Source organism: Myotis yumanensis, unplaced genomic scaffold (genome assembly GCF_028538775.1).
Source record: "Myotis yumanensis isolate MYYU_CA2020_CCGP unplaced genomic scaffold, mMyoYum1.0.hap1 SCAF_8, whole genome shotgun sequence".
In the NCBI taxonomy this organism is placed as follows: Eukaryota; Metazoa; Chordata; class Mammalia; order Chiroptera; family Vespertilionidae; genus Myotis; species Myotis yumanensis.
Window position 1 is genome coordinate 30,961,836 of NW_027223759.1, and position 15,870 is coordinate 30,977,705.

Sequence of the window (15,870 nt, forward strand, 5' to 3'; positions counted from 1 at the left end):
GTGCCACAAGAATTTTTAAAACCTGACTATTGCAATACCTGTCTATTTAGTCAGGGGCACTGACTCCTTTCCCCTTAAATTATCAAATAAAAAAATGACAACAGCCAATATAACAATAGCTGTCTGGTGTGAATGAATCAAAATTATACCTATTTTTGTCATATAGGAAAAAATGTATTTTTTGGAGTGCCACAGAATTTTAATAATTAGTTTATGTGTACCATGAGATGAGATGGTTTCAGCTTGAAAATTTTTTTATCTAAGACAAGCTATTTCTCTCCATTTTTTGCACTTTTTGACATTATCTCTGTATCTCTTCATGTATGACTAAATGGCCTATTACCTTTTGTCTCTGTTGCTTCTCCTGAGTTATATTAATTTCATTTTAAAGAAAAATTCCATCATTTTGATAAAGGATGTTAGTGGGAAATTTAGAGGAAATGGAAGCTAGTGTTTAGAATGACATCTTGATCCATTTTATGGGAAAGCATAAAGGCTGCTTACCTGGATTTTGGAAATTTGCAAGTATAGGCTTAAATCCTGGGCTGGTGGCCAGCAGAGAATAGAAAGTAGACATTGTGATGACATGTTCAGTATCCAGGTAGAAGGTCATGGGGCCAGCTGCAGGGTCCCATATTTCAGTGCGCTGATCCAGGCAGCTGATTTCTATTCCTTAGAAGCAGCTGGCCGAGCTTCTGGTCAGATGACTGGTTTGAAGTGATGGCAGATCAGAATAGGGAAATAGATGCTTAACTACAATATTTCTATTTTTTTGAAAGCTAGTGAACCATCTAGGGTTCCCTGCATAGTTTTGCGGCAGTGAATTAGATTTTGTTGATGAATTCTAAGGAATTGATTACTTGGTTTCATAGAGGAACGTCATTTTGTCCAAGGTTAAACTTAGTCAATGCTACATCTCTTGACTAAGTTTACTTTTTCAAAACTGTCTTCCCTCCTGCTCTTGTGCATTTCACAAGCTAAATAGAACTGCACAACTCCTTAACTTCTACCTCATTGTTCCATTTGTGGAAGTTCTTAGTTGAAGTGGTCCAAATAAGCAAGCTAGTGATAACTGTGGAGGTGAAGGCCTTGAAAGAAACTCAGGACAGATGGTGTGCTTGATTAACTGCCCAGGACAAAGTGACGCCAGGACCCAGGAAGCGCACCACACTGCCTTTGCCATCCAAGTACTAAATTTCCAAGAGCACAGAGGAGGCTACAGGTTAATTGCTCTTTAGTCACCCATTTCTCTTTGGTTTCAGCTTGTAACAGCTGAGCTGCTCAAAGCAGGAAGAACTCTGAGCCTGAGCAGTAGAGGCCCCTCTGGATCTGGAGAGAAGAGGCAACCTTGGAACCAGTAATGAGTCATCCTGACTGCAGGCTGAACCTGGGGACCCTCAGAGGTAGCCAAAGGAAAATGGAGTCTACTCTAGCAAGTAGAGATCTGAAATACAAATGGAATGGAGGTGCAGGGCGGGTTTTAGGATTGAGGAGGCCTATAATTCTTTTGATGACTTGTTAAATATGCTCCTGCATTATTTGTTCTAGAATTAAGTGTGATTTCTTGTTGTCTTAAATTGTTGATATATTGAGCACAGCTATTTAATTTCCTCTTGAAAAATGGCGATCTTTTAGTAATTCCTATTTTTAAAAAGTTTGTGTCTATAAACAGAAAGCATACTGAACCCATTATTCAGATTATATTCCATGCATATGTGGTATTGTTTTAAAACTCAAGTCTCATCTGTATATATTTTATTCATGTTTTCTTACCTATTCTTTCCTTCTTGTGACTATTTGAAATCTTTATCAGGGAATTACATTTTCTTTTTAAAAATTTATTTAAATATTTTTGAAAAATATATTTTTATTGATTTCAGAGAAGAAGGGAGAGAGAGAGAGAGAGAGAGAGAGAGAGAGAAACATCAATGATGAGAGATGATCATTGATCAGCTGCCTCCTGCATGCCCCACACTGGAGATCAAGCCGGTAACACATGCCGTAATTGAACCATGACCTCTTGGTTCATAGGTTGATGCTCAACCACTGAGCCACGCTGCCTGGGCAGGGAGTTTCATTTTCATGTTGGTCATTCTAAATTAAAAAAAAGGTAAAATATCTCTAGTTTTAAAAATACAGTGATGTTTGATTGAGGAAAGAGTTGATTACTGCCTCATGTTTCTAGGTGTGTCCTCCGTGGTTGGCCCACATGGTGTTGGTGCTTCGCCAAGTGACAAAAAGTCAAAGAACAAGTCCATACGAGGGAAGAAAAAGAGCATCTTTGAAAATTACATGTCTAAGGAGGATGTTTCAGAAGGCTTGAAGAGAGGAACACTTATCCAGGTGCTTAAATCATACTAGACGACTATTCCTTGAATATGTGGAATCAGTAAAGTGTTTATTTTTCTATGCTGTGTGCTTTGAAAGAAATGATGACATAACAGGCATAGAGCTTCCCACTTCTTACAACTACAATGCAATTAGATGTAATAGGTGCCACAAGACAGAGACAGCATAGTGCTCTGAGGTTTCAGAGACGGGAGCTGTTACTTCCAGTTAAGGTTGTCCAGGAATGTTTTATTGGAAGTGATATATATGTATATTTTTTCCAAGGTAGTTGTATAACTTTATTCAACCATCAGCATTAGTTCTTGTCCATCTTAATGGTCTGTAGAGTTTTGAAGGTGGTGACAAGCACATAGGTGACCAATGTATACAGCTGGTTTGATGAATCTTCATCCTCATTACATTTTCTGGACAAATGTACCCCGATACAAGATGGGACATTCCTTATTCCTTTGGCCCAGATAGCTTTGTTGAGCCTGGTGTCCATGCGCATGTCTGGAGTCCCCATCTCCTTCATGGCAAATTTCCAGATCTCCTTGAGTGCCCGAGGGGCATGCTTCTTGAAACCCACACCATGGATGCACTTGTGGGTGTTGATAGTGTACTCCCTGGTCACCACCTTGTTGAGGGCAAAGCGGCCCTTCTTCTTCTCACCAACCTTCTTTGCAGGAGCCATTGTGCCTGACAAGTTAGAAAGAAAGCGCGGGGTATTATCTGGAAGTAATATTTTTGATCCAGGCCATGGATTGGTACTATTTGAATAAGTAAAGATAAGAGAAAGAGCTTTATAAATGTAGGGACAAATGTAAGCTACTCAGATAAAAGTGGAAAATAGGTTTTGGCTGTAAGAATCATTGATAGTTCAGTTTGCCTTGAGCACATGAAAGCTGAGTGATGGAGAATAAGGTTGAAAGGAAACAGTAAACAGCAGCAGAACAATATTTGTTGAGTGCTTTATAGTTTACAAAGTACTTTTACAAGCTAGTATAATGGTTTGGCTCAGCAAATGTTTATTGAGCATCTACTGTTAGCCAGGCACAGTTATAATTAAGAGCATGCGCATGGGTGCTCTTGAAATGAAGGTGGGTGAGGTACTTTGAACTGGCAGCCCAATGGGGGGCAGGTAGTCATGTGAATAGATGATTTGGGGATAGATGGTAAGTACTCAGATAAAAGTGTGACCCGGGTTATGGGAGAGTGGTTGGCGGAAATTGGGAAACGGGGCAGTGACATCTGCTGTGGATATTGAAGGATGACTAGTTTGGATCTATTTTTTATTTTTATTTTTAAAAAATATGTCTATTGATTTTTAGAGAGAGAGGAAGGAAGAGGGAGTGATGGAAACATAGATGAGAGAGAGAAACATTGACTGGCTGCCTTCTGCCTGTCCTTACTGGGGATGGAGCCTGCAACCCAGGCATGTGTCCTGGCTGGGAATCAACTGGGGGCCTCTTGGTTCATGGGTCGGTGCTCAACTACTGAGCCACATCAGCCGGACTGGTTTGGATCTATTAAATGTGTGGGAAGAATAGTGGCACTAATAAAAACATGAACTTGTGAAACAGTATGGAGTAGGGTAGCTTAGGTCTTCTTAGCCATGAAATGGGAGCCAGATAGTAGGTTGTGAGATGGAGAGGCAGGCAGAGCCACATATTCTTTGAATTAAGTTCATTTCATAATTCTTGGATTAGTATAGAAATATTGCCATGTGTTACCTGGCTCACTTGAAAATGTTGACTGTGTTAGATTTTTTCTCATTCTGAGAGCTCAACTTCTATATTTGTGTTTTTGGCTGAAGGTCCAGCCAATTAATAAGTACCATTGTCTTCTCTTCCTTTTTTGTCACCTTTTTGTATTTAACTGTGGTTAAGTGCACATGTGATTAATATAGACTCTTGAATTGAAAACTGTAGTTAACAGATGAGTTAATCTTTCTGACTTTAGAAGTCCTATTGGCTTTATTTTTAAAGCTTCCCTTGGATTTCTTTAACAGGCCTCTCTTAGGAGAGTTGGCCATTTGGCCATTCATTAATCCATTCACATGCTGTTTATCATTTGGCCCACACTGAACTCCATTTTATGTACAGTTTCTTGGCCTTTTTCTTGTTTCACATACAAGGACCTGTTGTGCCTTTCCCATTCTCATCCCCTGCACTTTCCTCCAGTTGCGTTCTGCTCCATTCACCCTGATCTTCAAACTTTTCCTGTAAAGACTCTGCTCTTTGACTCCTCTGTTTCTCTGTACATGCTGTTCCTGGTGCTTGAAACGCCTTCTCCCAGTATCTTGATGTCATTTTGCTTGACCTTTAAGTCTCTATTTAAATATCACCCTCTCTGAGAGGCCTGACTTACAATCTCCACAGAATCAGCCTTTACTACTTTCCTGAAGCTGACTTCTTGGTTTACCCTTTATTTTAATCCTATTACCATTTCTTGACATTTTATGTTTCCTCATATAGATTGTTTACTTCCTTGTGTGCAGGATCATCATGTCTTATTCCCACCTAGCTGGCATTTGATTGATGCTTAATAAGTTTATATTGAATAAACATTTACTTACTGGCTGAACAAAGGACCAAGGTACTTATTGTCTTTGAAGAAGAGTGAGGGTAATCTTGGTTGTTATAACTTGAAAGAAAAATTGCTTATAATTTTGGTTATAGGATTTACACAGATAATGTGAGGGAAATATTCTGCAATTTTATTCATTTTTGCTCCCTCCTATTAATTTTTACTTTTGCAGTAACTCTTTGCTGATAGTAAAATAAAACACCAAAAATCTGATAAGTATAACAACTCTCATTTCCAGGCATTTTTAAGTGATTCCTCCTGGCCTGTGACATCAATAGACTCTAGCCAGAGCCTCCCCCCGACAGATGAGAACAGTTGTTCTCTGCAGATGGGGAAATGAATGGGTTCCAGATATGAGGTCACTGTGTGAAATATACAACAACTGTAAATAATATTTTCATAGGCAAAAAAACAGAGTCCATCTGCTTTCTGACATGAACTACATGTGTGCAGGCCTTAATGGGTAAGGTAGAGAGCTAGACAATAAGAGATTTTTTAGTGTTGTTGGAGAAAATAAACTTTCTAGACATACTTATAAGCATGTAACTTTTGTATTCACACATAAGCATACTGTTACATCCTTTTTCTTTCCTCAACCCAGAGGAGCAACTTTTAATGAGAGATATTGAAATATTTTAAAATAGGATAGCATAATAGTTTTTGTTTCCTTTCAATACTTTGACTGATATTTTGACATTTCATTGGTATCAAATTACTGTCCACAGTGACCAAGAAATCTCTTCCCCGTGTTTGAACTGACCAGCAATAACTCATGATCATGCACATGTATTTTGGAAATTTTTTTGTAACAAATCATTATATCAAAGAATATATGTCCTTTCTCCCTCTGTAGGTACAGTGTTGTGAGGTTGTTCTAGGGGATGTTGGGAGAAATTGAGAGTATGGAATAGACAGTCTTGGAATGGACTTAGGTTTGTGGTGATGACCAAAGTGACATGGATAGGAAGATGGTAGAATTGGTGGTTTCCTAATCCCAGCTATTGCTATGTCTAAAGGTGGTTCAAGCTGGGCCCCCAGAGCTGCCCAAGACAGTATGTCAGAGTTTCCCCTGGAATAAAATATTGGTGTTTTTGAACCTCAGAAGAAATTCTAGTTCAGGAAGACAGGACAGGATAACCTAGTTTCTAGGACCTTCACCATTTGTTAGGAGTGAAATCAGCTGGAGAACATTTGGGTGTGAGTTAAAGAGAAGAATAGAAGTGACATTACAGTGGACTGTCCAGTCATTTAGAAGAAACAGATGACATTCTTAACATTATTATTAGGGGTGGTGGGAGAGCTTCAACTCTGCAGCCAATTAATTAGCTCAACAAATGTTTCTTGACTGCCTACTAAGTGCCAAACATAACAGAGAGGCAATTCACTAGGGAGATAGGCAAAAGCAAGTAAAGAAATAAAGAGGAAATTATACCTGTGATGAGTGCTGTAACTACCTCTAAGGAGGTAATCTCTCAGTTGAGATCTGAAGGGTGAGAATGAGCCAGCCATTTGAAGAATTAGGAGAAGAACATTATAGGCAGAGAGAGAGCAGCTAGTTGAAGAATAGCGAGCAGAAAAAGGCTTGGTGTTTTTGAGGACTAAGGAAGGAACCTGTTGGACATGACAAGCAAAAGGAATTACCATGTGAGAATAAGTTGGAGAGTTAGGCAGCTGCCAAATCATGTAGGGTCTCTGGACTGTGTCGGAGAGTTGGATTTTATTTAAAGAATGATGGAGACGGAGGTTTCACTAAAGGGCATTAAGCAGGGGAAGCACATGATCTGTTTTATGCTTTAAAAACATCTCTGGCAGTTGTAAGACAAGTAGACTAGAATGGAAGCTGGAGACCATGTAGAAGGCCATCAGAGTACATCCGGCAAGAAAATATGGAGACATGAACAAGGCGAGTGGTAGTGAAGGTGGAGAGAAGTGGATGGATGTGGAGCTAGAACTGGCTTGACATAGCAATAGATTAAATGTGAAAGGTGAGGCAAAAGGAGGAATAAAGGATGGTTATTAAGAGTTTGAGTCAAGAAACTGGATGGATGATGTTGTCATTCACCAAGATTGGAAAGATTGAGGGTTGGAATATAGTTCGGTTTTTCTGTGGGAAGGGAGTAGATGGCATAAGTGAGCAAAGAGGCCCTGGGCGTGAGTATGGCAAACAGAAGCAGTCTGTAGTAGTTAAGAGCAAGGTATCTGGAACCAGACTGCTTGGGTTAGAATGTAGTGGGAAAGTGGGCACCTCTCAGTGTCTCAGTTTTCTGGTTTATAAAAAAGAGGATAATAGTACCTATCACCTAGAGTTGCTTTGAGGGTTAAATTAGTTGAATAGATACAAGGCTCTTACAACTGTATGTGACATGTAGTATATTGGTATAAGACTCAGTGGTTCTCAACCTGTGGGTCGTGAACAATGAAAATACATCCTGCATATCAGATATTTACATTACGATTCATAACAGTAGCAAAATTACAGTTATGAAGTAGCAACGAAAATAATTTTATGGTTGGGGGTCACCACAACATGAGGAACTGTATTAAAGGGTTGTGACATTAGGAAGGTTGTGTTATTTGTGATTGTTTTTATTGCTATAAGAGAAGCATCTGCTATTCAACTCAAGTGGTTGTTGCTGGATGGGGTTAGCTGATGTTTCAACAAAATCTAGAAATATATATATATTTACTAGAGGCCTGGTGCACAAAATTTGTGCATGGGGGGGTGTCCCTCAGCCTGGCCTGCACCCTCTCCAATCTGGGACCCCTTGGGGGATGTCCGACTGCTGATTTAGGTCCGATCCCAACTGGCAGTCGGACATCCCTCTCACAATCCCGGACTGCTGGATCCTAACCGCTTGCCTGCCTGATCGCACCCTAACCGATCCCCTGCCGGCTTAATTGACACCTAACTGCTCCCCTGCCTGCCCGATCACCCCAAACTTCCCTCCCCTGCTGGCCCGATCACCCCAAACTGCCCTTCCCTGCCGACTCGATTGCCCCCAACTGCCCTCCCCTCCCAGCTCGATTGCCCCCAACTGCCCTTCCCTGCTGGTGCAATCGCCCCCAACTGCCCTCCCCTGCCAGCCTGATGGCCCCCAATTGCCCTCCCCTGCCGGCCTGGATACCCCCACTGCCCTCCCTTGCAGGCCTGATCTCGCCCCCAACTGCCCTCCCCTGCTGGCCTGTTCTCCCCCAGCTGTCCTCCTCTGCCGGCCTGATTGCCCACAACTGCCCTCCCCTGCTGGCCATCTTGTGGTGGCCATCTTGTGATGACGTAAAGCGGCCATCTTGTGACGACATCGTGCGATGCCACCTAGGCTTTTATTATATAGGATATGTGAAATTCCTTAGTTTTGAATATTCTCAAATATCCTGTAAGCCATGGAAAACATGTTTGTGATTGCCATGTTAGGCTACTTAGTCCAGTTGTGTGGTTTTTTTCTACAGTAACATTCAGCTCCTTGGGTTTAGTCATGGAGAAGGCAGATAGTTGCGGTCAACTGGGAGTGAGGTTTTACTAGTTACATATAAGAGGAAGAGTGGACTCAAGGCTCCAGGTTTGCAAAGGCAGGAGGTAATGGCAGGCCATGGCAATTAGGTAGCCAAGAAAGGGAGTAAGCATAGCGTGAAGATGATGAATGGTCAAAGTGTGGTCAGGTTCATGGGTTGGAGTTCTTAGTGAAGATGAAAAATTTTCGAAGTGGTATTTCTACCGTAAGTGAGCTGGAAGGCCAGGAGATTTTAATCAGAAAGTATGATATTTGACTTGTTGTGTTTAGAGGTGGTGTGATTAGCAATGATGACAAGACATGGGGTGTGAACATGGGAGAAAGTGACTAGGGTTGGGTGGAAGAAAAGGTGGCTAGAGTGACTGTTAGGGTTGCCTGGTCATCAATATGGATGTGAAGTTCCATTAAATGTTTATAGGATTGGGAGTGAGCTACAAGTCAAAGCTTTCGTGAATTAGGAATATGATCAGGTTTGAAGATGACAGCCCTAGGAGCTATAGCAGGAGCTAATGCATGAACTTCAAAGCATCTGTGGGGTTTGGAAGAGAACAGGGATGGCCAGGTTTCAATTAAGTCAAGGAGGTTCCTCCAGCTGAAAGTGAGCTGCATCCTCACAGCATTCATGCTTTACTTCATTTTAAAAAATTACTGTTGAAAGTATTACATATGTCTCCTTTTTCCCCTATTGACCTTTCCCTGCCCCCTCCTGGCCCCCAGCACATGACCCCACCACCCTCTTATTGTCTGTGTCTAGAGACATAGAAGCATCAAATAGACCTTCAAACCTCAGAGGGAAGGCAGGGGAGGAGGCGTGGGGTAAGAGATCAACCAAAGGACTTGTATTCATGCATATGAGCATGACCAATGCTTTACTTCAAATAGGGCTGAGTTTGGTCATCACTCTCTCTTCCATATTATCTATCTCAGGGTTTTGAATATAGTCAGAATTCAAGAAATAATTATTAAACTATGGACTGAATGAGCATTTGTAGTAGTCGTATTGGGATATTATTGGTAGTATAAACTGTTGCATGGAAATTTATAATTTAAACATGGTGGGCCAGTGAAAGAAAGAATTATTTTCTGCTTTATTTTATGCCCTTACCTGTTTTGTTAATTATGCATCTTTGAGTCTTTCGACATTTTAGGGGGGAAATGTTATTTAAAACGCTTTCTCAAGATACTCTTTGAATCTGGCTCTTAGCAAAATAATGGCCTCCACCCATGTGTTCCATTGGCCTTCAGATGCAGCTGGGACGTGGGGAGGGTTACAACTTCCTGCAAGAGCCTAAAATACTGAACTGGTATTGAGCACAGCCCCCACCTGCACCCTGTGCATAAATAGAAGCAGACCCTGATTTGGTGCTGGAATAACATGAAGCTGAAGGCAGACTGGGTGGCCTGGCTATTGGAGCCAGGATCCCCATTTACATTAAGAGCTGGTTCTGGACCACTTTGAATTATTGACTCATTCCGCTCTGCAGAGGGGCTAGAGTAAAAAATTATGCATCTGATCCCTCGAGTCTAAGTATCCAGGTTGGAAATCAACCTGTATCACTTTGAAAATTGTCACAGAAACAAGCAATTGTGGAAAGGTCTTAGAGAATTAAAAAGGCCATTATATAGTGAAGTGTAATTTCCTGATCACCTTGTTCTTAAAATAAAAGTTTGAATTTGAAGACCAGCATATAGGGGCATATACAATTCCAATAGCTGCCACTTTCCCACTCCACGCCAGGCTTTGTTACTTCTTACCTCTACCTGTTCACAACAAGGAGCCAGTGTGAGCTTTCAGTATTTGATGGAACCCTATGTTACATGTACCAATATAAATCATGTTTCATGCATTTAATGAGCAATTCTCATAATCTAACTTGTTTTCTAGATCAAACTGTTTAATTTAAAACTTTTTATTGGAGAATAAAATAAGTATAAAAAATCATACATGTAACTTGTTGAAGTTTCATATATTTTTAATTTTATTTTAAAGGGTGTATTGAGAATTAATCCAAAGAAGTTTCATGAAGCCTTCATTCCTTCCCCGGTAAGTCCAATAATTTTATAATAAACTTAATTTCACATTCAATTTTTAGATATGCTCTGGAACCAAAATAATATATTCTTACTAAAAAACAGAGTAGTAAAACAAAATTGAGGACGGGCAAGGATTTGTTTCAGATTTAAACAAAATTTGCTTTTGGTTAACAACCCTTTCTGCCAGTCTTAAAATCACACTTCAAATGAAAAGGGTGGCATTTGTTACTAGGCTGCAGAGCAGCTGAACCCACCCAGACACCCACCAGTTCATGTAATTGGATGCCCTTGGTTTATAGCTTAAAAGGATTTATGGGTTTTCCACTGATTTATGTTAATCTTTCCTAAACAAATATTCTATCTACTTTCATTCTACTGCATGAGCTAATCTGCACATTTGTCCAAAAATAATGTGTAATGCTTTTTTTTTCTTGGTCAGTTTCTCACATCACTTTTATGTAGGTGATAGGACTTGGTACAAGGCTTTTTACCATTGGGTCTTTATACCCTTCCTTATGTTCATGACTCATTTTAACAGGCTCTTTTCCATTAAAGGAAGTCCACCCTGGCATATAGTTAGCAGCAGGCCTCTGAATAAGACTTGATTGTACAAAGCTAAGAGAGCAATGTTCTTAAATTCCTGACTTAACTATGACACCATAAATAGGATAGCAGTAGAATTATATATTTTTCAAGGCAGAAGATACTATAGGAATAAACTTTTGCTTATAGATGAGGATATCGTTTTGCTGTTCGGTTGATTTACATATTAGGGTTTTATTATATAAGATGTCAGTTAACGTCTATATATATAAAACCCTAACCAATGGGTCGATGGTTCAACCAGTTGACTGTTTGACCGGTTGCTATGACATGCACTGACCACCAGGGGGCAGACGCTCAATGCAGGAGCTGCCCCCTGGTGGTCAGTGTGCTCCCACAGTGGGAGCGCAGCTGCAGTGGTGCGAACCTCTCCCACGAACCTCTCCTGCCTCCGTGGCAGCGCTACTGGGCGACTGCAGGCACAACCGGAGCAGCATGGTGCCTGGGCTCAGGCTCCTCCCTGGCTGCCTGCCGCTTTGCGCACTACTACATCACTTGGGGGATGTCGGGCTGCCGGTTTTGGTCCCATCCCCGAAACCTGCAGTCCACCATCTCCCGAGGGGTCCCGGATTGTGAGAGGGCGCAGGCCAGGATGAGGGACTCCACTGGTGCATGAATCCAATTACTGGGCCTCTAGTATTTCATAATGTTACAGGACAGGTTTAGTGAGAATACAAGTGTAGTCGTGTACTTCATAGATATTGTTGTTATTATATTAACCTTAAGACCTGGTCTCAAGCTCAGTTTAGTTCTTTTATTCCCTTCTCTTCCAGAAGCCAAGGATTCACATTTATATCTCAAGTTTAGGTCTTACCCATTGGATTATATAAAAAGTATTACTGACACAAACAGCAAGTATTGGTGAGGATGTGGAGTAAAGATAACCCTTGTGCACTGTTGGTGGGATTGTAAATTGATGCAGCCACTATAGAAAACAGTATGGAGGTCCCTCAAAAAATTAAAAATAGAACTACCATATAACCTAGCAATTCCACTTCTGGGTATTTATCTGAAGAAATCTAAAACACTAATTTGAAAAGATATATGCACCCCTATGTTCATTGCAGTATTATTTACAATTGCCAAGATATGGAAGCAACCTAAGTGTCCATCAATAGATGAGTGGATAAAGAAGATGTGGTACATATATATAATGGAATATTACTCAGCCATAAAAAAGAATGGGGTGACAGATGTTGCAGCCAGTTCACCTTTTGGCCTTAAAAAGTAGTTAAGAGGGATGATGCAAACTTTTAACATTGAGGTATTCCCATGTTTTGTGTCTTTAAAATAAGAGATTCTGCAATAGATACAGGCTTCTGAATGAATGAAGTAAGAGCTCAGTAGTGGTGCAATATTTATAGATTTGTGTGTTGTCTGAAGTTCAACTCAGCCTGCTTCTCTTGGTTTCCTGGGATAGAAACATGGCAATACCAGCATCTTACGTCTTAAATCTCTGAGCTGTCTAAGGGTGGTGTAACTGCTCATGAAAGAGGCATCTCACTGCATGTTTTGACACATGATAATGGGTAGGATGACCTACATGCAGACAGCTCTTTTTTCATTCTTAGGAAGCCAGAGATATCCTATTGCTTTATAAATTGCAGAAGGCAGTGATTGATGGTGGTATGTCACACTTTAGTTGTTCACTCTCTGGTTGCCTCTTTCTTGCTTGTCTTGAGGTCAACTGTGGTAATTCTGTCTTTGTGGCTAACATGGTAGCTGTCCCTCAGGGACTAGGGTGGGTCAGGTTTGGCAGAGTATGCAGGCATAGCTGCCAGCCCATGGCTAGAATGGAACTTGAACAGAAAGACTGTTCTAAAAGATCTCTTATGATTTGTAACCAGAAACTATAAAAATTGCTGAGTGTCTAAAATCCCGTGGGGGTGGTAAATTTGGAATGCTAATTTTAACTTTGACTAACATGTCATAGTAATCACCTGTAGTCGTCTGTTGAGTGTTAAATCCATTCTATAGCATCTATATTAGAAAATTTTGAGTTTCCAAGCCTGTTTGCTATTTAAGAAAAATTAACCTTTTATTTCTCTCTTATCCTCTGAAAAGAAGCATGTAGTATAAACTTTTGGAATGTTTGCATGTTTGTTGATGAAACATTTGGAAAATACTTAATTTTGTCACTTACCTGTTGAAGGCATGCTTTTTCTTAGCTGTGTTTTCCACTTAAGTATTTTTGTAAAATTTGGCTTATTTTTGTAACGTAATCTGGCACTGATTTAAGTTTAGCAATCGATACCTGCAGAGTTCACTGGGGCTACACTGCTTAAAGTGGGTTGTTTATAAGCATGTGATTGAGGGTGAAAGTACCCAAGCCTTGTTGCATTCACAGTTTACCGTGCTCCTAGGTCAGTGAGAGAGGTGGAACATGAGAATGCTTTATGAATCTCATTTACATTCCTTTTCTTCTTTGCTATCTACTTTGCTATCCATAAAAACAATCCCAATTTTCTTTCTGCCACTTTTCTGGGGGGAGGTTTGGGGGAGTAGGATTTTGCTGGCTTCCCCTTAGAGAACCCACATTCTAGAGCTGCTCTAGCTCTCGATGTTCTTGAGGGATTATATGTTGTTGTTCTGTTTTCTTGAAAACTTTCTATTTTTTTTTACTCTTACCCTTATTTAAAAAAAATTTAGCTGATGTAGAAAAGATATCAGCATGCTTTATTTTATTTAAAACTAAAAAGGATAACCTAAGGATAACCTACTCCTTTCTTATTTCAGTTATGAAAGCATGCAATCCTAGTTTTTTGCTTTGTGTGTTTTTTGTTTGTCTTTGACCTGCTTGTAGTAGATTTTCTCTTACTTGGTGATTTGTTAGTATTCTGTTAATCTGCTCTTATGTGTTTGTCACCATTTCTGTTAGTTCCAAAGGGACTGAGCTCCCTCTACGTCTGCTTATGGCTATGTACTAGTGTTCCTATTAAATCAGTGGACATATTGTGGAGTTCATAGTTTTTAAACCAAGGAAATAATTTTTGGTTCCAAGCTTTGGTAAGCTAATTATTTTATTTCTTTCTTCAACCTAGGATGGTGATAGAGACATTTTTATTGATGGGATTGTTGCTCGTAATAGAGCCTTGAATGGGGATCTGGTGGTCGTGAAGCTGCTTCCAGAGGAGCAGTGGAAGGTGAGTTAAATTTTCATTTTCTAATTATAGACTTCTCAGGGCCTTTTGCATCCATGGTGCATCAGTGAGTAGTTATGGACCCCTAAGGCCCTGTGGTTGTCTCAGAAACAGGCCACATAATGCTTAGGATATAGAAGCATCTGGTGAGCAGACATGGAATGATTTGAGTTGTTTTCCTTGCTATCTCCCCTGTGATTTGTCTTCCCTGTCACATGCTTTGCAAATTATATAACCTCTCTATGCCTCAACTGCCTCTCCCATAAAATGGGAATGATCATAGTAACTACTTCATAGGTTTGTCATGTGGATTATATGAGAATACCTGTAAAAATCATAGAATGGTGCCAGATTAATGGTAGCAGTTCTTACTAATAACAGATCTAGAAATGTGGGAAGTATTACCTTATACCAGAGCTTTGTTGAGGCATAAGTTTAATTCATTTTTATCTGACTGGACTAGAATAATTGAGTTAGACCTGTGTGCCAGGGATTTGTAGGGTGTAGGGAAATTAATCATGATCCAAGATGACATAGTTCTTGCCCTCATAGAGCTTTTAGTCTGGTGGGGAGTACAGGCAGGAAGAGACACATACTAATTGCACTTATACAAATTTAAGGATACATTTTTCTTAAATCCTCACTTGAGGATATGTTTTTTATATTGATTTATAGAGAGAGAAAGGAACAGATTGAGAGAGAACATTGATCAGTTGCCTCCTGTACGTGCCCTGACTACACCAACCATGGATTGAACCTGCAACCCTAGATATGTGCCCTGACCAGGAATCAAACCTCTCATCCTTTTGTTGTACAGATGACACTACAACCAACTGAGCCACCCGGCCAGTGCTAAGGATAATGTTTATTAATGCTGTGAAGTTAAGTATAGAGTGTTTTATGAAAGTGAATTATTCTAATCCAGATCCCCGCTCCCCCAGTGTGGATATAGTCTCCTCCTCTGATTCCTTGAAAGCACAGTTAAGTGTTGGCTCCAGTTCCTAGGGACATAGATAGATTTAGTTTACTTTCTCTTTTCTTGAAAGCATCATTTAGCACAGTGTTGACCAAGTCCAAGAAGATAAGAGGAGTGCATTAAGGCCAAGCCAAAGGGGTCGAGCCAGAGGAAGTATTCTTAGAGGTCATTTGGTAAAGTAAAGAGACAGCATTACAATTAAGATGAGCCAAAGAAGGGCAAGAAATATGGCTTTCTTTGACTTAAGGGATGATAGTGGGTAGAATTGAAAGAAACGGAAGAGTTGGGTAGGTCTAGAGCTGACTAGGTGTTGATTAGTGAAGAACACCTGTTGAGCTCTGCAGAGGTTGCTTAGAGGAACAAGGCCAAGTTGCCTGGCATTTTTGTTGTCCTTGGCTAAAATAAACAAGCATATGAATAAATAAATTGGTTACTTGTTCTTTACACATTTCTATTTAAGATGAGCAAGCACATCCTTTCCTGGTATAGTCAGAAGCACTCTTGCTTTGGGCAAGAAGCCTAAGAAGATGGGGGTAGGCTGGAGTTGAATATGTTTGTTGCTGTTGTTGAGTTCTAAAAGGACAGATTTAGGACTTGGTTATTCTTATTTCTGCCTTGGTGCCTTTACTTCTAGAAAAAAACCTATACCCGCTTTAAGACTCAACAAAGCAAAGTTGTGGTTTTCCCTAAA

General features: G+C 40.3%; 2 protein-coding genes across 8 annotated transcripts in view; one reads left to right on the forward strand and one right to left on the reverse strand.

Moving 5' to 3' along the window:
- DIS3L2 (DIS3 like 3'-5' exoribonuclease 2) overlaps nt 1-15,870 on the forward strand; it is a 309,482-nt gene that overhangs the window by 49,108 nt on the left and 244,504 nt on the right. For 6 of the 7 annotated variants that reach the window (XM_070422394.1, XM_070422395.1, XM_070422401.1 and 3 more), the window contains 4 exons: nt 1,263-1,403; nt 2,186-2,343; nt 10,417-10,470; nt 14,105-14,206. In XM_070422394.1, coding sequence (XP_070278495.1) covers nt 1,361-1,403; nt 2,186-2,343; nt 10,417-10,470; nt 14,105-14,206 — 357 coding nt within the window. In that variant the 5' untranslated portion in view covers nt 1,263-1,360. The remainder of the gene's footprint in view (nt 1-1,262; nt 1,404-2,185; nt 2,344-10,416; nt 10,471-14,104; nt 14,207-15,870) is intronic. The other variant, XM_070422398.1, reaches the window with a different exon arrangement.
- LOC139015580 (large ribosomal subunit protein eL31-like) lies at nt 2,645-3,022 on the reverse strand. The gene has a single exon (XM_070423348.1). It carries the CDS (start codon nt 3,020-3,022, stop codon nt 2,645-2,647), a length of 378 nt encoding a protein of 125 aa, XP_070279449.1.

Coding starts and splice junctions, on each gene's coding strand:
- LOC139015580 (XM_070423348.1), bottom strand. CDS start 3,022: ATGGCTCCTGCAAAGAAGGTTGGTGAGAAGAAGAAGGGCCGCTTTGCC.